Source organism: Mobula birostris, chromosome 7 (genome assembly GCF_030028105.1).
Source record: "Mobula birostris isolate sMobBir1 chromosome 7, sMobBir1.hap1, whole genome shotgun sequence".
NCBI classification, from domain to species: domain Eukaryota; kingdom Metazoa; phylum Chordata; class Chondrichthyes; order Myliobatiformes; family Myliobatidae; genus Mobula; species Mobula birostris.
Genome location: NC_092376.1, coordinates 143,686,201 through 143,706,811, shown reverse-complemented (window position 1 = coordinate 143,706,811; position 20,611 = coordinate 143,686,201). Strand labels below are relative to the sequence as shown.

The following is a 20,611-nucleotide window of genomic DNA, read 5'->3' as shown; positions in this document are numbered from 1 at the left end:
CGGGAAATTATAGGCCGGTGAGTTTAACGTCAGTAGTAGGTAAGTTATTGGAGGGAGTACTAAGAGACAGAATCTATAAGCATTTGGATAGACAGGGGCTTATTAGGGAGAGTCAACATGGCTTTGTGCGTGGTAGGTCATGTTTGACCAATCTGTTGGAGTTTTTCGAGGAGGTTACCAGGAAAGTGGATGAAGGGAAGGCAGTGGATATTGTCCACATGGACTTCAGTAAGGCCTTTGACAAGGTCCCGCATGGGAGGTTAGTTAGGAAAATTCAGTCGCTAGGTATACATGGAGAGGTGGTAAATTGGATTAGACATTGGCTCGATGGAAGAAGCCAGAGAGTGGTGGTAGAGAATTGCTTCTCTGAGTGGAGGCCTGTGACTAGTGGTGTGCCACAGGGATCAGTGCTGGGTCCATTGTTATTTGTCATCTATATCAATGATCTGGATGATAATGTGGTAAATTGGATCAGCAAGTTTGCTGATGATACAAAGATTGGAGGTGTAGTAGACAGTGAGGAAGGTTTTCAGAGCCTGCAGAGGGACTTGGACCAGCTGGAAAAATGGGCTGAAAAATGGCAGATGGAGTTTAATACTGACAAGTGTGAGGTATTGCACGTTGGAAGGACAAACCAACGTAGAACATACAGGGTTAATGGTAAGGCACTGAGGAGTGCAGTGGAACAGAGGGATCTGGGAATACAGATACAAAATTCCCTAAAAGTGTCGTCACAGGTAGATAGGGTCGTAAAGAGAGCTTTTGGTACATTGGCCTTTATTAATCGAGGTATTGAGTATAAGAGCTAGAATGTTATGATGAGGTTGTATAAGGCATTGGTGAGGCCGAATCTGGAGTATTGTGTTCAGTTTTGGTCACCAAGTTACAGGAAGGATATAAATAAGGTTGAAAGAGTGCAGAGAAGGTTTACAAGGATGTTGCCGGGACTTGAGAAACTCAGTTACAGAGAAAGGTTGAATAGGTTAGGACTTTATTCCCTGGAGCGTAGAAGAATGAGGGGAGATTTGATAGAGGTATATAAAATTATGATGGGTATAGATAGAGTGAATGCAAGCAGGCTTTTTCCACTGAGGCAAGGGGAGAAAAAAACCAGAGGACATGGGTTAAGGGTGAGGGGGGAAAAGTGTAAAGGGAACATTAGGGGAGGGGGCTTCTTCACGCAGAGAGTGGTGGGAGTATGGAATGAGCTACCAGATGAGGTGGTAAATGCGCGTTCTTTTTTAACATTTAAGAATAAATTGGACAGATACATGGATGGGAGGTGTATGGAGGGATACGGTCCGTGTGCAGGTCAGTGGGACTAGGCAGAAAATGGTTCGGCACAGCCAAGAAGGGCCAAAGGGCCTGTTTCTGTGCTGTAGTTTCTATGGTTCTATGGTTCTACTGTTTAGAGGCTTGTATGTAACTGCCATCGGGTCCTTTTACCCTTGCAGCTTCTTAACTCAACCCACATGGATTCAAAATCTTCCAATCTTATGTCACATCTTCCTAATGATTTGATGCTATTCGTTGCCAGCAGAACTGTGACAGCCCCTCTGCCTACCTTCTTATCCCTCCAATACAGCGTGTAACCTTTGACATTCAGCTCCCAACTACAACCATCTATCAGCTACGATTCAGTGATGGCCACAACATCATACCTGACAATCTGTAAAAGTGCAATAAGATCATCCACCTTATTTCTTATACTCTGTGCATTGAGATATAACACTTTGAGTACTGGATTTGTTATCCTTTTTGATTCTGCATCCCTAATGCATTGATACTCACTTTGCTGCTTGCAATTTTGTCCTGTCATCTACCTGCATTTCCTGATAGTCTGACTATCTTTGCTTTTTCACCATCCGCCCTATCCTGAGTTCCTTCACTCCAGTTCCCATCCCCCTGCCAAATTCGTTTAAACCCTCCCCAACAGCTCTAACAAACCTACCCACAAGAATATTGTTCCCCTCAAGTTCAGATGCAACACGTCCCTTTTGTACAGGTTATACCTCCCCCAGAAGAGATCCCAATGATCCAAGAACCTGAAGCCCTGACCTCTGCACCAGCTTCTCAGCCATACATTTATCTTCCAAATCATCCTGTTTATACCCTCACAGGCGCATGACACAGGTAGCAATCCAGAAATTACTACCCTGGAGGTCCTGCTTCTCAGTTTTCTGCCTAGCTCTCTAAATTCTCTCTTCAGAACCTTCCTATGTCATTGGTACCAATATGTACCAAGACATCTCTGGCTGCTTTCCCTCGCCCTCTAAAATGCTGTTACCAAGGGAGAGTTACCATGCTGTACCTCTAAAGTCCTATTGGCGCCTGATTAGTTCCAAGGGTTTAGATGGGGCAGAGTTTGTTAAGTGTGTCCAGGATGGATTCCTGTCACAGTATGTGGACAGGCTGACCAGGGGGAATGCCATACTAGATCTAGTACTAGGTAATGAACCGGGTCAGGTCACAGATCTCTCAGTGGGTGAGCATCTGGGGGACAGTGACCACCACTCCCTGGCCTTTATAATTATCATGGAAAAGGATAGAATCAAAGAGGACAGGAAAATTTTTAATTGGGGAAAGGCAAATTATGAGGCTATAAGGCTAGAACTTGCGGGTGTGAATTGGGATGATGTTTTTGCAGGGAAATGTACTATGGACATGTGGTCGATGTTTAGAGATCTCTTGTGGGATGTAAGGGATAAATTTGTCCTGGTGAGGAAGATAAAGAATGGTAGGTTGAAGGAACCATGGGTGACAAGTGAGGTGGAAAATCTAGTCAGGTGGAAGAAGGCAGCATACATGAGGTTTACGAAGCAAGGATCCGATGGGTCTATTGAGGAATATAGGGAAGCAAGAAAGGAGCTTAAGAAGGGGCTGAGAAGAGCAAGAAGGGGGCATGAGAAGGCCTTGGCGAGTAGGGTAAAGGAAAACCCCAAGGCATTCTTCAATTATGTGAAGAAAAAAAGGATGACAGGAGTGAAGGTAGGACCGATTAGAGATAAAGGTGGGAAGATGTGCCTGGAGGCTGTGGAAGTGAGCGAGGTCCTCAATGAATACTTCTCTTCAGTATTCACCAATGAGAGGGAACTTGATGATGGTGAGGACAACATGAGTGAGGTTGATGTTCTGGAGCATGTTGATATTAAGGGAGAGGAGATGTTGGAGTTGTTAAAATACATTAGGACAGATAAGTCCCCGGGGCCTGATGGAATATTCCCCAGGCTGCTCCACGAGGCGAGAGAAGAGATTGCTGAGCCTCTGGCTAGGATCTTTATGTCCTCGTTGTCCACGGGAATGGTACTGGAGGATTGGAGGGAGGCAAATGTTGTTCCCTTGTTCAAAAAAGGTAGTAGGGATAGTCCGGGTAATTATAGACCAGTGAGCCTTACATCTGTGGTGGGAAAGCTGTTGGAAAAGATTCTTAGAGATAGGATCTATAGGCATTTAGAGAATCATGGTCTGATCAGAGACAGTCAGCATAGCTTTGTGAAGGGCAGATCGTGTCTAACAAGCCTGATAGAGTTCTTTGAGGAGGTGACCAGGCATATAGATGAGGGTAGTGCAGTGGATGTGATCTATATGGATTTTAGTAAGGCATTTGACAAGGTTCCACATGGTAGGCTTATTCAGAAAGTTAGAAGGCATGGGATCCAGGGAAGTTTGACCAGGTGGATTCAGAATTGGCTTGCCTGCAGAAGGCAGAGGGAGGTGGTGGAGGGAGTACATTCAGATTGGAGGATTATGACTAGTGGTGTCCCACAAGGATCTGTTCTGGGACCTCTACTTTTCGTGATTTTTATTAACGACCTGGATGTGGGGGTGGAAGGGTGGGTTGGCAAGTTTGCAGACGACACAAAGGTTGGTGGTGTTGTAGATAGTGTAGAGGATTGTCAAAGATTGCAGAGAGACATTGATAGGATGCAGAAGTGGGCTGAGAAGTGGCAGATGGAGTTCAACCCAGAGAAGTGTGAGGTGGTACACTTTGGAAGGACAAACTCCAAGGCAGAGTACAAAGTAAATGGCAGAATACTTGGTAGTGTGGAGGAGCAGAGGGATCTTGGGGTACATGTCCACAGATCCCTGAAAGTTGCCTCACAGGTGGATAGGGTAGTTAAGAAAGCTTATGGGATGCTAGCCATAAGTCGAGGGATAGAGTTTAAGAGTCGCGATGTAATGATGCAGCTCTATAAAACTCTGGTTAGACCACTCTTGGAGTACTGTGTCCAGTTCTGGTCACCTCACTATAGGAAGGATGTGGAAGCATTGGAAAGGGTACAGAGGAGATTTACCAGGATGCTGCCTGGTTTAGAAAGTATGCATTATGATCAGAGATTAAGGGAGCTAGGGCTTTAGTCTTTGGAGAGAAGGAGGATGAGAGGAGACCTGATAGAGGTGTACAAGATAATAAGAGGAATAGACAGAGTGGATAACCAGCGCCTCTTCCCCAGGGCACCACTGCTCAATACAAGAGGACATGGCTTTAAGGTAAGGCGGGGTGAGGTTCAAGGGGGATATTAGAGGAAGGTTTTTTACTCAGAGAGTGGTTGGTGCGTGGAATGCACTGCCTGAGTCAGTGGTGGAGGCAGATACACTAGTGAAGTTTAAGAGACTACTGGACAGGTATATGGAGGAATCTAAGGTGGGGGCTTATATGGGAGGCAGGGTTTGAGGGTCGGCACAACATTGTGGGCCGAAGGGCCTCTACTGTGCTGTACTATTCTATCCATCTATTCTATCTATCTATGCTGGTTTGACTTTCCAAAACGCATCACCTCACACTTCTCTCTACTGAAGTCCATCAGCTATTTCTTGGCCCACTTCCCTAACTGATTAAAATGCACTTCTTCAATAGCCACCTTCATTATCAATTTAAGGTATCCATTAGTTTTGCGAGACCATGGATCTGTGCCCGGAAAGTCTTCACTCTCCAGGGCGCAGGCCTGGGCAAAGTTGTATGGAAGACCGGCAGTTGCCCATGCTCCCCTCTCCACGACACCAATGTCATCCAAGGGAAGGCAAGGGCCGATACAGCTTGGCACCGGTGTCGTCGCTGGTATCATTATCAATGATATCATTTTCAATACTACTTTCAAATTTTGTCTCATCTGCAAACTTGCTGATCAAGCCTTGACATTCACTTGCAAATCATTTATACAAATAAAAAATAACAAGGAAGTGACTTCTAAGCGATAGGAACTACAAGTATTTGGATTGACAAAGTCTGATTATGAGAAGTCAGAATGGCTTTGTGCTAATATCAGGCTGATCAGCCTGTAGTTGCCTGCCTATCCTTCTTAGGACAATGGAATGACATTAGCCACCTTTCCATATTCAGGAACCTCATTAGTGGCTAATGATAAAGAAAATATCTCTGCAAGGGCCTTTATAATTTCTTCTCTGGCCTCCACAAAATGCAAGGGTGCACTTGGTCAGGTTGTGTTAATTTATCCACCTCAATAGACTGCAAGGTTGCAAGTACCTCTTCCCTGGTTGTATGAACGTTCTCCCAAACATCGCTACTTGTTTCCTTTATCTTTTGAGCAACCATGATTTCTCTCTCAGTAAACATTGACACATAGACATTCAAAATTCCACCTATCTCCTGTGGCTTTACTGTGGGGTTCTACTCTCTCCCTTGCCACCCTTTTACTCTTAATATAGCTTTTATACACCCATTTGCTCTTGGTATTTTCCTTAAACTCCAAGGGTTTCATTCCTTCCTGATCTCCTGAACTAAACATATGCTTCATCCTTTTTCTTAATCAGAGCCTTAAAATCTCCCATCAGCCAGGGTTCCCTAAATTTGCCAGATTTACCTTCACCCTAATAGGAAAATGCTGGTATGCCTGGCCTGAAAAAAATTAAATTTTCTTTTCGAGAAGATTCTGCAAGACCATCTCTCACTGATCCCCCTCTGTGATCTCTGCTTCTCTCCTACTCCTCGACCATGTGTTCATCCAGACTTCACTTCTTCTGCCCTCCCCCACCCACCCACCTTCCCCCTCACTTGGTTTCACCTATCATCTGCCAACTTGTCCTCCTTCCCCATCTTTTTTTTTTTGATGACTTCTCCTTTCTTTTCCAGTCCTGATGAAATGTCTTGACCTGAAAAGTCGACTGTTTTTTGCCCTCCATAGATGCTGCTTGAACTGCTGAGTTCCTCCAGTATTTTCTGTGTGTTGCTCAGGAATATGCCGGACTCTTCCCCACCCCTACCCCCAAGAATATTGTACCATTGCTCAGACACATCCTTAACCCTGGCACCCACATAAGAAGGATAAAGTATGAATCAGGCTTGAAAGTGAGCAAAACAAAAGTGGAATTTTTTAAAGACTTCTGTCCCAAACACCAAATCACTTCCAACCACATTGATTTGCCTTCATTCTTCACGATGGTTACATTGTAGATTTCCAAATATTTTGCCTTGTGTGAGGAAATGCAAATACACAAGAAGGTTTGGAAACTACTTTGTTTCTCATATTATAGGATTATATGCAATATGATACAAGTTTTTAAAAATTATGCAACTGAGTTTTGGATTGTTGTGCGGTCAAAAATGTTGACTATTTCAAGTGCAGCTGATTTTGCATCGAAAAATAAGGAAAATGGAGGTTGAAGGAAAGTGAAAATGTAGTCAGAATTATTTGCTCCCACATGGATATGCTGGGAAATTCAAAGTGGTCTGTATTGATATTAAAACGGTGACATTATTTCAAATTTTGTTGAGCATGCTAAACTTGAAAGTTACAGACCTCAGAGAGTTTTTTTGAGAACCTTGAGCTGCAGCTGCTTTTGGATTGTCCCACTAGAGGGCCTCCAGTACAAATACAACACTATGCAATGTGCACAGCAGGACAGGCTCTTCATGTGCGAATTAAACAATATCGAAGAATGAACAGAGAGCAGAAGTAAAAGAGAATTACCTTGGGTGGGAGGATAATGGTGGAAGAAAATGATGAGAGGATTGACAAGAAGAGAGGACCTCATGTCAATGGACGCATGGCGAGTAGTCAGGCAGATTATAGGATGTTTAAAGAGTTGAGAAGGGATCGAGTAAATGCTGGAAGCCAAGTAGGGGGTGGAGGATGCTAAAGTCATTGGCAGCAAGGGAGCAGTGGAAGTGAGTAATAGCAATGAAAATTTAAAGAAAATACCTGATCAGAAAAAGAGGCAATATCAGTATTGGTTAATACTGCTTCAGTTTTCCAGTGGGTTCCGTGTGCAGGTAGAACAATGTGTAAATGATGGCAATCAAGTGCTTCATTGCACACACCTCAAGAGGTGTCAGCAGCAATATTTGTCCAGTAAACTCTATTCCAAACTAAAAATTGCTATCCAAGCCCAAAAGTTTATGCATCCCTGATCCAGGCAGACTGTTGAAAGAGTAGAGATGCAGCCACTAAATTTCAAAACCAGGAAGTGTAAAGTGCTCCATTAAAAAGACAAGGAGAGGTCATTGAACAAAATAGCATAATTTTAAAGCCAGTTAAGGAAAGAAAAACATCCGGTGAGTTTTTCCGACACCTAAAAAAGTACGTAGCATGATGGGTAAAGAAGGCTGCTAAAAACATGACATATTCTTGAATTTAATCAGAAAGGAATAGAAAACTATTCAGCTAGAACTGTTCACATTTACACTTTAGGGGTCAAGGCCTTAGAGAGAGTGCATTAGAGGATGACTGGTACCAGGGATGAGAGAATTCGGTTACGTAGAAAGACTGGTGAAGTTAGGTTTGTAGGCTGAAGGGAGAGTTGAGAGGTGTGTTAAGAATCATGAATACATCTAGGTGCAAAATGTTTAGTAAGTAGAATAAATAAATTTAAGTTGATTGGCAAAAATTTCAGAGACAGAAGGACTTTTTTATGCATCAAACATATTTGTGATTTCGAATGAACAGCCTGGTGGAGGTCAGCAAGCAGATTCAATAGCTGGATATCTATTCAAGATTTTAAAAATAGTGGAACAGGGAAAGACTAGAGTCTTGAGTTAGCTGGATAGCTCTCTCAAAGAGCTTGCTAAATTACTTATGACTAAATGAACTCCTTATATTCCATACAATTCCATGCTGCAATATTTTTATAAGGTGCTCAAGGGAAATATGGAAAGTGGCTAATGCTTCAGCAAATCTGTAGAGATTTATAATTGGATATATGGGGACCAAGGTCTCCCAGACACCATCTGTTCACTCCCTGATAACTATCAACAATCCTGCAAAATGGGAGTATCAATTTTGTCCCTCAGATAGTAAGCATTAATGTGAAGATTTCCCTGGCAAACATGCAAATTACTGTTTGGTGAGTGTCTAAGAAACATCATCTGCGGTAATCAGAACAGAGTACTACTGGTGACACTCACAGTGTGAGGAAAAGTTACACATAGTACAGATGGCAGCAAGCAGTACAATTCTGCTGTGAAATAGAGTAACTACTCTTCTGTAACATTCAGATAGGAGACCGTTACCAGTAAACATGAACCTTCGGATATTGGTGACAATAAAAATTATCCCCAGCTCCTACCCGCAAAAGTAATTTTGAGTTTAAAACTATTATCCTGCATTAATTAAAAACCCTCACCACATTCATGTTGAATATAAATGATTTAGATAAGAATGTGCATAGCATAGCTCGTAAGTTTGCAGATGGCACTACTTATTGGCACATGGAAGAGGTATCAGAAATTAGTGTTATCTTGATCAGCTAGTTAAATGGGTTAAGGAATGGCAAATGTTCAATTTACAGAAGTGTGAAGTATTGCATTTTGGAAATCAAACCAGGGGGGGGCTTTTACAGTGAACGATAGGGCTCTGGAGAGTGTTGTAGAACAGAGGAATCCAGGATTAGAAGTACATAATTCCTTGAAAATGGTGTCACATGTAGAACAGGGTGGTAATGAGGACGTTTGGCATGATGACCTTCATCAATCAGGGTATTGAGTTTAGGAGTTGGGATGTAATGTTGTTGCGGCCACACCTAGAGTATTGTGTACAGTTTTGGTTACCCTCGGATTGGAAAAATGTCATTAAGATGACTTGGACTTTATTCCTTGGAGCTAACAAGACTGAGGAGTGAACTTATGGAAGAGTATAAAATCATGAGGGGCATAGATAAGATGAATGCACAGTCTTTTCCCAGGTGAAAGGGGAAACTTTAAAAGGCTTCTGAGGAGCAACTTTTTCATGCAGAGAGTGATGCATATTTAGAACAAGCTGCCAGAGGAAATAGTTGAGGCAGGTACAAGAATAACAGTTAAAAGACATTTGGACAGGTACATGGATAAGAAAGATTTACAGGGAGATGGATCAAACCTTCGCCAAATAGTACTAGCTCAGATGGACGTCCTAGTCGGCTCAGTTGAGTTGGGTTCAAGTGCCTATTTCTATATTGTATTACTTGACTCTATGATGATAACTAGAAGCAGTGGAATTTCTAATCTTGAAACTGTTGTTGTGACTTGTACCATTATAGATATTACCTAGAAATACATGGAATTGTTCATGTGTCATGAATCTCAGCAAAAAGACTTATTATGATGAAGTTGTAATTTAAACAACACACACAACATGCTGGAAGAACTCAGCAGGCCAGGCAGCATCTATGGAAAAGAGTACAGGCGACATTTTGAGCCTGCAGATTTCTTCCAGCATTTTGTGTGAGTTGCTTGGATTTCCAGCATCTGCAGATTTTCTCTTGACTGAAGTTGTAATTTAACTAAGGTTTGTGCATGCCTCTGTACAAAGTGATGCTTCTGATTTCTTCTAACCTTAGATGCACTGCAGACTAGTTGCACTAGGAGGGGATCCAATCTTTAAGATTTCATGCCATCCCTGCTGCATACTAAGATTAAGCTTTTATGCTATTAACAAAACCTAAAAGTTGATGTTAACTTCGCTTCAGATTGACAGTTTGTCTGGGTTTTATTATGGAAGTGATGTTCTATAGGATTTCTGTTTTGATGTGAGTACATGCAAATAATCATACTCATGATTTATATGGTATGTGCAGAATGTATTGCCCGATTGATATGTTTCCTTTCAGAATGTGTTTTTGGCCATCATTAATGATACCTATTCTGAAGTCAAGGATGATAAAACATTACAAAAAGTAGATTTTGATATTTATGATGTGGCCAGAAAGGTAGGAAATTAATCATAATCTCAATTATTCAAAATAGGTGCTAGTTTATTTGTTATTTATGGTGTATTTTCTGTTACATATTTCATTTGAAGGCTTTCTTTAGAGTGATAAATGTGGAAACGGGCCACTCAGCTGACCCTATCCATGCAGACCTGTGGGCATACCTGTACTATTTCATTTCCAGCACTTGACCCATAACCTACTCTGTATATTCAATCCAAGTTCTCATCTAGACATTTCTTACATACTGTCAGTGACTTTGATTCGACCACTCTCTCAGGCTGTGTATTCCAGTTACTCTACTCTCCAGGTTAGAAAGATCCCCCCTCCCCCACAAATCTTTTCTAATTTTCACCCCTTACCCTAATCTATATCCTCTAGTTATATCTACCTCTGTTATCCAAAAATATTTCCTCCAGTCTACCTATTGCTCTGGATAAATTATCTATGCTCATTACCTTTGGTTCCTGCACATTCCAACAATGTCCACATTTCAAAAATCACTAATTAGTCATTAGTTTCTTTGCATACTCTGAACTTGTAAAGACACGAAGAAAAATGAATGCTACTGTATCTTAAATATTTCTCCACTTGATTGGGCCATGATTTGATAACTTATGTATGTCAACTTATATGTATTATGTTTCTTAATAGTCATTTGCTCCATCCTATAACATGACTTCCCATAGAGAAAGCTACATCTGATCCTAAGGAGCTGTCATTGTGTTGATAAGAAAATGAATAGGGTTTAAAATATTCTAGCTGTTTGTGAAGATCTGCAGAGGCAGAATAAAAATCACACAAAGAAGTTTCTCATCTGTAAAAGTAATAATTTTTCAAGCTTAGGCATTCTTCCACAAACCTGTAAGTAACATTATTCTTGGTGAGTATTAAACAGTTCTAGGACCCAATATGCAGGTTACAAAAAAGGGCAAAAGAGCTGGGATAATCTTGAAAAAAGTAAAGCAAAACACTAGAAGCAAATTTGATCTTATTTTCCTCATTTGTTCTCTGAACAGTAACAAAAATAGCAAGAATATTCATCACAGTAAGGGTTTCCCCTTTCCTTGTTGCCTTTATTCCAACACTGGGGTAGAAACAAAAATGAACAGTTTAAATAATAACTTAATACATAAGGGTATAGTTTAATTGGTCCATTTTTGTTTATAGGAGTGAATTTGATAAAGAAAATAGATTATGTTTATAATGGAATAATGTGTGCATTCTGTAATCATGATACAAGCTTAAATTCTAAAGGATTCAAGTTATTTCTAATTTGAAAATTAACTTTAATAGATTATTTTATAATGTTAATTACAGGGTTACAATAGTCTTCTTATTAAATTAAATCTAAAAAATCTACGAACCAAAGCTCATCAATCGCCTGGCTACAAAGATGGTGGAGGAAGCCAAACAGCCCTACAGCATGATCTTGAGAGGTACTAAACATTTCTATCCACATACAAGAAAGTCAGAGAAAGAATAAGTACAATTAAATTGCAGACTTGAATATCAAAGTCAAATATAGCACAAAATAATTTGAAGTTGCTCCAGTTCAAGTACCACAGACTTGCAAGAATTTTTGAAAACCTTTACTGAAGAAAATCCAGTGGACTTTCTGAGCAGCTCTGAGGAAATAACCAGACCATTATTTAAAAGGGTAAATAGATATAAATTGCCCCAGCATAATAAAATTGCCTGTTATGTTTGCCCCTGCTAGCGCATTTTCCAGGGCTTTGAAGTCAGATCTAATATGCATATTTAATTGAAGATAATATTTAAAGGAATTTGGTTGCTTTTTTTGATTGACTGATGAATTACATGAAAATAATCATTTGTTCTGTCTCTTTCCTTAGCAATTTTTTTTTGTTTCTAACTTGGAAGATTAGAGTTCAAAGTCCAATTATAATGCTACAATACACTGATGATGAATTTACATAGGGACACCAGTTTTTATATTAAAAATGCTTCATGTGCATCAACAATTGTTTACAGTTTTGGAATGGCTGTTTTGTAAAACATGCCAAAAGGTCTGACATATCTGGTTAATCTTTTCTGTCAGATTCTGGTGTGTGATTTTGACATTCTGCATAAAATACTGAGTGGAATTTGTAACTAGGAACTCCTTAACAAAATCACTGGCAGTAAAAATAGTTATAACTGAAGTCTGCTATTTTCCATATCTTACAACAGAAATTTCAGTTTACTTTCCACCAATAAGTGAAAGTGATGAATGGCAGCCAAAATGCAGGTCATTGTCAGATGATAGACTTGGCCAGGGAGCCCAAGTTGCTGCTGTAGCAAAAATATTTTTAGCTGCAAAATAACCATTGATCATGAACGTTCAAGGGCCTCGAAATGGCAAAGGGTTTAATACTTGCTCCCTTGCTTTGTGTGATAAATGTTAATAAATGAGTGAGGTGTTTTCAAACTTCAAGATCATACAAGAATTGATTATTTGTTGGCAGAAAATTAGAAAGCTTCAGATAGCAGGACAATGTAGATGGTCCAGTCTGTTATGCAGAAAACAGGCAAATGAAATTTATATCAATGTAATGTAAGTTAGTATATTTTAAAAGGTGCAATAAAGAAAGGGAAGACACAATAAATGAGAGGATGTTCAGTGTTGTGAAGGAACAAAGGGACCTTGTGATATACATCTAAAGGTCTTTGGACATAAAGGACATAAAGATACGGAAGGGGCTGGCGTGGAGGGCTATGAATGACATGTAGGAAATCTGGAAGTCGAACCTGACCAGAGGGCTTAAAAAGAGGATCTTCATAGCAGTCATAGAGTCCATTCTCACGTATGGATGCGAGACATGGACACTCACCAAGACTATGCAGAAGTCTCTAGATGGTTGCTATACACGAATGCTCCGGATGGCTCTTCACGTGAGTTGGCAACAGCACATGACGAACGTCGAGCTCTATGATGACCTACCAATGCTCACCACTAAAATCGAGGTGAGTAGACTGCAACTAGCGGGGCACTGTTTACACCACCCCGAGCTACCTGCCAGCCTAGTCATCATATGAGAGCCCAAGCATGGGAGGATGAACCCTGGGCGCCCTCACAAGACTATGGTCAACACGCTCTTAGAAGACAGTGGCGTGGCTAATGTAGATGAACCGAACACACTGATGAGGGATAGGGAGAAGTGGAGAGTCTGTCATCGTGCCCGATGCCGGCCCCCTAGGCCTGAGTCGATGTAGTAATAGTAGTAGTCTTTGGAAGTAACACAGTAGGTCAATAAGGAAGCTAAACATGCATATGGATGTTTTTCGTTATTAGCCAAGAATGACTATGGAGTAGACAGGTAAGTATATATCATTAGTTAGCTCACAGCTTTATTACTAGATTGAGTCCTGGGAAGACGTGATTGCACTGGAGAGGGTGCAGAGAAGAGTTTAAAAATTTTACCAAGACTGAAAAATTGTAGCTATGAGTAAAGTGGTTAAGTGAGACTGATTACTTTGGAACAGAGGAGGTTGTCATGTAGAGAACTATGAGGAGCCTTAAAGGGATAGAATGTTCATGTTCCCTGTAGCAAAAGGGTAAAAATTAGTGTTCTTAGATTTAGTTATTGTTTTAATTTAATAGGAACCAGAGAGGCAAGTTTATCAACTGGAGGGTGGTCTGTATATAGGGAGAACTACCAGAGGAAGTGTTTGAAGCAGGTATGTTAACAATGTCAAAAAGGTACTTGGACAGACGCATGGGTAAGAAGGGTAGGTACATGGTCCAGGTGTGGGCAAATGGGACTAGCTTAAATGGGCTTCTTGGTCCGCATGGACTGGTTGCATAATACTTGCGTAATTATTATGAAGTACTGGCTTTGTAATCTTATGGCAAACACAAAACAGCAACAGGCCAGATATTTCTCATTATAACAATTGCACAGTAAACACTTTGTGATACGGGTAACAAAATATACAGTGCCTTGAAAAAGTATTCAGCCCCAACCCTTTGTTCACATAAATGAGTATTACAACCAGGGAACAATTTAACTGAGAATTTTTACTTGTGAATCACATGCCCCTTTTCCACAGTAGAGACAAAAAAAAGGGAAAATTGTAAAGCACGAAAAACTAAAAATTCAAAAATTGAAATGTCAGTAGTTCAAATGCACTCATCCCCCTTTGCTCAGTATTGTTACCAAGTGCAAAACCAATGAAATAGGCTCAGAAGGAATTGTACATGTAATGTGACTACCAAATGTCTTGTTTTCTTCATGAAAAGACAATGTTCCAAAACAGAATGCAACTAATGCTACATTGTAAACTAGAATTTTGACATAAATGATTCCAGTATAATTTTTAATTTATTGCACAATAAAATATTATTTGCCTAATAAATTGTAAAATATATATGTTTTTAAAAGTCAGTGAAGAAATCACTAATACAAGGTGAATTATCCTTCACTAATTCTTGTAGGAATGAAGATGAAGAGCTTGATCTTACAGAATCTAAAAAGGTGAGATATGACATTTATGAAGAATGAATGGGACAAGTTAAGTGAACATGTATGCAAAGAAGATTTGTAGTAATTATCAAAAAGTGTCCTGATTTTAGTTGAAAATATATAGGATATATAAGATTATGAAAGAATATAAACTCATATGAGTTTATAGATTTTAACTGTTCTCATGTGATGCAAGAATAATGATGAATTAATTCCTATAAAAATCTCAATGAATACTTGATGATGCAAATGCTGCAGTTACTGGAAATCAGAAATAAAAACAGAAAAAATAGGGGAAAATACCCATGAAGTATTCTGAGCAGTAGCAAGAGAAAATATTGTAATGTCTCATTAAGGAATAATTCTTTGAACTTATTAAGGGGAACTTATGAACAAATCTCACTGTTCAAAAATTTAATAACTAAGTTTGTTTCCAATCAGACACACCTATTTATATAAGTTTGGTTATTAATCAGACTGTTCTAATTTAACTGCATAATCTATGAAATGAGCACTTCCATAAAATGGAATTTACAAAAAAAAGTTCTTACATTTGTAATATATACAACCATCACAACTACATCAGGCAACTAGGTTGTAAGTAAAACCAACTATGTATATTTGAACAACACACATCAAAGTTGCTGGTGAACGCAGCAGGCCAGGCAGCATCTGTAGGAAGAGGTGCAGTCGACGTTTCAGGCCAAGACCCTTCGTCAGGACTAACTGAAGGAAGAGTGAGTAAGGGATTTGAAAGTTGGAGGGGGAGGTGGAGATCCAAAATGATAGGAGAAGACAGGAGGGGGAGGGATGGAGCCAAGAGCTGGACAGGTGATTGGCAAAAGGGGATACGAGAGGATCATGGGACAGGAGGTCCGGGAAGAAAGACAAGGGGCGGGGGGGACCCAGAGGATGGGCAAGAGGTATATTCAGAGGGACAGAGGGAGAAAAAGGAGAGTGAGAGAAAGAATGTGTGCATAAAAATAAGTAACAGATGGGGTATGAGGGGGAGGTGGGGCCTAGCGGAAGTTAGAGAAGTCGATGTTCATGCCATCAGGTTGGAGGCTACCCAGACGGAATATAAGGTGTTGTTCCTCCAACCTGAGTGTGGCTTCATCTTTACAGTAGAGGAGGCCGTGGATAGACATGTCAGAATGGGAATGGGATGTGGAATTAAAATGTGTGGCCATTGGGAGATCCTGCTTTCTCTGGCGGACAGAGCGTAGATGTTCAGCAAAGCGGTCTCCCAGTCTGCGTCGGGTCTCGCCAATATATAAAAGGCCACATCGGGAGCACCGGACGCAGTATATCACCCCAGTCGACTCACAGGTGAAGTGTTGCCTCACCTGGAAGGACTGTTTGGGGCCCTGAATGGTGGTAAGGGAGGAAGTGTAAGGGCATGTGTAGCACTTGTTCCGCTTACACGGATAAGTGCCAGGAGGGGGATCAGTGGGGAGGGATGGGGGGGACGAATGGACAAGGGAGTTGTGTAGGGAGCGATCCCTGCGGAATGCAGAGGGAGGGGGGAGGGAAAGATGTGCTTAGTGGTGGGATCCCGTTGGAGGTGGCGGAAGTTACGGAGAATAATATGTTGGACCCGGAGGCTGGTGGGGTGGTAGGTGAGGACCAGGGGAACCCTATTCCTAGTGGGGTGGCGGGAGGATGGAGTGAGAGCAGATGTACGTGAAATGGGGGAGATGCGCTTAAGAGCAGAGTTGATAGTGGAGGAAGGGAAGCCCCTTTCTTTAAAAAAGGAAGACATCTCCCTCGTCCTAGAGTGAAAAGCCTCATCCTGAGAGCAGATGCGGCGGAGATGGAGGAATTGCGAGAAGGGGATGGCGTTTTTGCAAGAGACAGGGTGAGAAGAGGAATAGTCCAGATAGCTGTGAGAGTCAGTAGGCTTATAGTAGACATCAGTGGATAAGCTGCCTCCAGAGACAGAGACAGAAAGATCTAGAAAGGGGAGGGAGGTGTGGGAAATGGACCAGGTAAACTTGAGGGCAGGGTGAAAGTTGGAGGCAAAGTTAATAAAGTCAACGATGAGGCTTTTCACTCTAGGACGAGGGAGATGTCTTCCTTTTTTAAAGAAAGGGGCTTCCCTTCCTCCACTATCAACTCTGATCTTAAACGCATCTCCCCCATTTCACGTACATCTGCTCTCACTCCATTCTCCCGCCACCCCACTAGGAATAGAGTTCCCCTGGTCCTCACCTACCACCCCACCAGCCTCTGGGTCCAACATATTATTCTCCGTAACTTCCGCCACCTCCAACGGGATCCCACCACTAAGCACATCTTTCCCTCCCCCCGTCTCTCTGCATTCCACAGGGATCGCTTCCTACACAACTCCCTTGTCCACTCGTTCCCCCCATCCCTCCCCACTGATCTCCCTCCTGGCACTTATCTGTGTAAGCGGAACAAGTGTTACACATGCCCTTACACTTCCTCCCTTACCACCATTCAGGGCCCCAAACAGTCCTTCCAGGTGAGGCAACACTTCACCTGTGAGTCGACTGGGGTGATATACTGCGTCCGGTGCTCCCGATGTGGCCTTTTATATATTGGCGAGACCCAACGCAGACTGGGAGACCGCTTTGCTGAACATCTACGCTCTGTCCGCCGGAGAAAGCAGGATTTCCCAGTGGCCACACATTTTAATTCCACATCCCATTCCCATTCTGACATGTCTATCCACGGCCTCCTCTACTGTAAAGATGAAGCCACACTCAGGTTGGAGGAACAACACCTTATATTCCGTCTGGGTAGCCTCCAACCTGATATCGACTTCTCTAACTTCCGCTAGGCCCCACCTCTCCCTCGTACCCCATCTGTTACTTATTTTTATGCACACATTCTTTCTCTCACTCTCCTTTTTCTCCCTCTGACCCTCTGAATATACCTCTTGCCCATCCTCTGGGTCCCCCCCCCCTTGTCTTTCTTCCCGGACCTCCTGTCCCATGATCCTCTCGTAACCCCTTTTGCCAATCACCTGTCCAGCTCCTGGCTCCATCCCTCCCCCTCCTGTTTTCTCCTATCATTTTGGATCTCCCCCTCCCCCTCCAACTTTCAAATCCCTTACTCACTCTTCCTTCAGTTAGTCCTGACGAAGGGTCTTGGCCTGAAACGTCGACTGCACCTCTTCCTACAGATGCTGCCTGGCCTGCTGCGTTCACCAGCAACTTTGATGTGTGTTGCTTGAATTTCCAGCATCTGCAGAATTCCTGTTGTTTATGTGTATTTGAAAATAATTCAGTAAGCCTCAATAAATTCTGTTGATCACATACAGCTCCTGCTCATTTCTTAACACTTTATGTAGCTAATACAAATAAAATTTCTAACCGAAGTGGTTAATTTTGTAATTCTGAACAATCCATTCTTGTCTTTGAGCAGAGGATACATCATCGACAAAAGATTTCAAATCAATATTACTACAGAGAACCTGAGCAAGAGCCCACTAATCCTCGCAATCCCATAAAGAAATCCGAAAGACGAGTTACTGCTAAAGAAAACTTGTGAGTTTTAAAATTATTTTCTGCATAGGTGTTAAGTCAAGGAATATCTTCTGCGAAGTACCAATTTCAAAGCTTTATTATTCTTCGATAGGATCATGAGTCAAAGATCAACTTTATTCACCATACACATTTACTAGTATAAAAATTTTCAGTATGTTGGTTAGGACATTACATGCAACAAAAATGACAACATTCAATAATTATAAAGAATAAAGAATTATATAAAAAGTAAAATTAGAGGTTAAAGTATGGATATGGAATAGAATATGCATAAATACCAGCATGTATTTACAATGTAAATAATATTATAAAAAGTGGTTTGAAGTGTTTAAAGTGCAGAGGGGTAGGGTTGGCTAACTAGAATGGTTGATCAGATTAAATGCTCGGGAGCAGAAATGTTTAAAGTGGCGTGAAGTTTTTGTTCTAATAGCCTTCTGGTGCTTTCCAGAAGGGGGGCTTTTGGAAAAGGCAGTTTGTAGGTTGGGTAGTATCCGAAATGATTTTATACTGCTCCTTCTTTGTCCTGGACGCGTACAAGTCCTGCAGTGAAAACCATTGTGCCTATGAAATTTTCTGAGCTAGAAGGCAAAAAATGAAAGACTCCAAAGAACATGAAAATGCTGGAAATGTCTATGATGCATGCTGTATAATAACAAGATAAATAAAAATGATGATATTAGAGAAATTAATGGAACTGAAAGCCAACTTACCTTAGCACCTGATGACTTGCATCCTGTCATTTTGTAGAAGCTGAGTATGGAAATTCTGGGTGGACTAGTGTCATAGTGCATATCATAGATACATCTGTCCACATTGGCTCTTCACGAGAGCAAATTCTATCAGATCTCTTCTCTCTAAAGAAGACGGCATAAGCCTCTCCAAACTATCCTCAGAACTATTGCCTCTTATTCGAGTAACTATTCTCATAATTATTTTCCTGACCTTCCCTAAACTTTCAACTTGCCTATATAAAGAGATAACCGGAATTGGATATAATCCTTGACCTGAATGTTATATAAAGTATCAGAATGACTTCCCTGCTTCCATTGATGAAGCCATAAATTGTGCATGTCTTATTAATTGCTTTCACAAACTGTCAGCTACTTGTAATACTTTGTGTATGCATACTTCCAAGTAACTCTGCTCCTGCATCCCTTTTAGACCAATTTGTTTCTTCTGTATCATCTCTCCTTGTCTCTAATGGAATTTTCCTCCCATTCTTACTAAAGGGTAGAGCAAAAACTGAAAACTGTGTGAGTTATTTTCAGAAATAACCTCAAATTCACCAATTACTACAACACTTATTTTACCAAACTATTTAACTTATTAAAATATGAATATTCCATATTTAAAGATTTTAACTTGTTATGCACTTTGCTTTAGTATTTTGTAGGGCTGCAAAAATACGAGGACATACAATTTATAAGGCAGATACAGTTAGAGAAAGACATGCACAATCAAATTAAAAAATAGGATAATTGTTATGTGAACAATACAGTGGGGTCAGAGAGATGTTATAGTACAAGATTCCTATATTGTTAAATATTGTATTGGTATTGTTATTGGTTTATTACTGTCACATACTGAAGTACAGTGAAAAACTTGTCTTGCACACTGTTCATACAGACCAAATCACTATATAGTGTGATTACAATGCAGAATTTAAAAAGTGTAACAGCTACAAAGAAAGTGCAGTGCAGGTAAAAAGCAAAATCATAACTGGATAGATTTTGAAGTCAACAGTCCATCTTATACTAGGCCCCAGTAATTAGGGAATAATTTAATAGTCTTATGACAGCAACGTACCTCCATGGCAGCTGTCCTCAAGCCTAGTGGTATGTGCTTTCAGCCTTTGTATCTCCTGCCCAGTGGGAGAGGCAAGAAGATAGAATGTTTGGGATGGGTGTAGTCTTTGATTATCCTGACTGCTTCACTGAAGTAGCAAGAAATATAGACATGGAGGAGAGGTTAGATCCCCTGATGTATGAGCTGTGTCCTTAGCTCTGTAGTTTGTGGATACACAAGGTTTAATCTTTTTATGTAACTTTCTTTTAGTCTTATTATGCGTATAAATCAACTGGAAGAGAGAATGAATGATATGTCATCTCAAATTGACTGGATTATGGAGAAGCTTGAGAAGCAAACATCTGGGCAGAGTGGAAACCAGGCACCATCCCATGTTGCAAAGGTCAGAAAATAACATTACAGTTTGTTGTCATTTTAGAGTACTGTTTCTCTTAAATTCTACCACAGCAGTATATATAAGGAGATATTGCCTCTTGTTATATATTATTCATGGATGAGAGAGGGCAGGTGAAAGAAGTATGTATAGGAGAACACTTTGGATCTTGTTTTCATAATTTCATTAATTTCAAAATAATTATGGAGAAGAATAGGAATGGTTCTTGGGTTGAAATGCTAAATTAGACAAAAGTCATTTTTGATGGCATCAAGAGAGATCTAGCAGATGTGGATTGGAATAGATTGTTTTCA

General features: G+C 40.8%; 1 protein-coding gene across 1 annotated transcript in view; it reads left to right on the top strand.

The window, feature by feature from the left end:
- LOC140200972 (polycystin-2-like protein 2) overlaps window positions 1-20,318 on the top strand; it is a 59,799-nt gene extending 39,481 nt beyond the window's left edge. Inside the window, exons 10-14 of the mRNA XM_072264612.1 lie at window positions 10,042-10,140; window positions 11,461-11,579; window positions 14,579-14,618; window positions 17,997-18,118; window positions 20,174-20,318. Coding sequence (XP_072120713.1) covers window positions 10,042-10,140; window positions 11,461-11,579; window positions 14,579-14,618; window positions 17,997-18,118; window positions 20,174-20,318 — 525 coding nt within the window. The remainder of the gene's footprint in view (window positions 1-10,041; window positions 10,141-11,460; window positions 11,580-14,578; window positions 14,619-17,996; window positions 18,119-20,173) is intronic.
- Window positions 20,319-20,611: the final 293 nt, after the last annotated feature.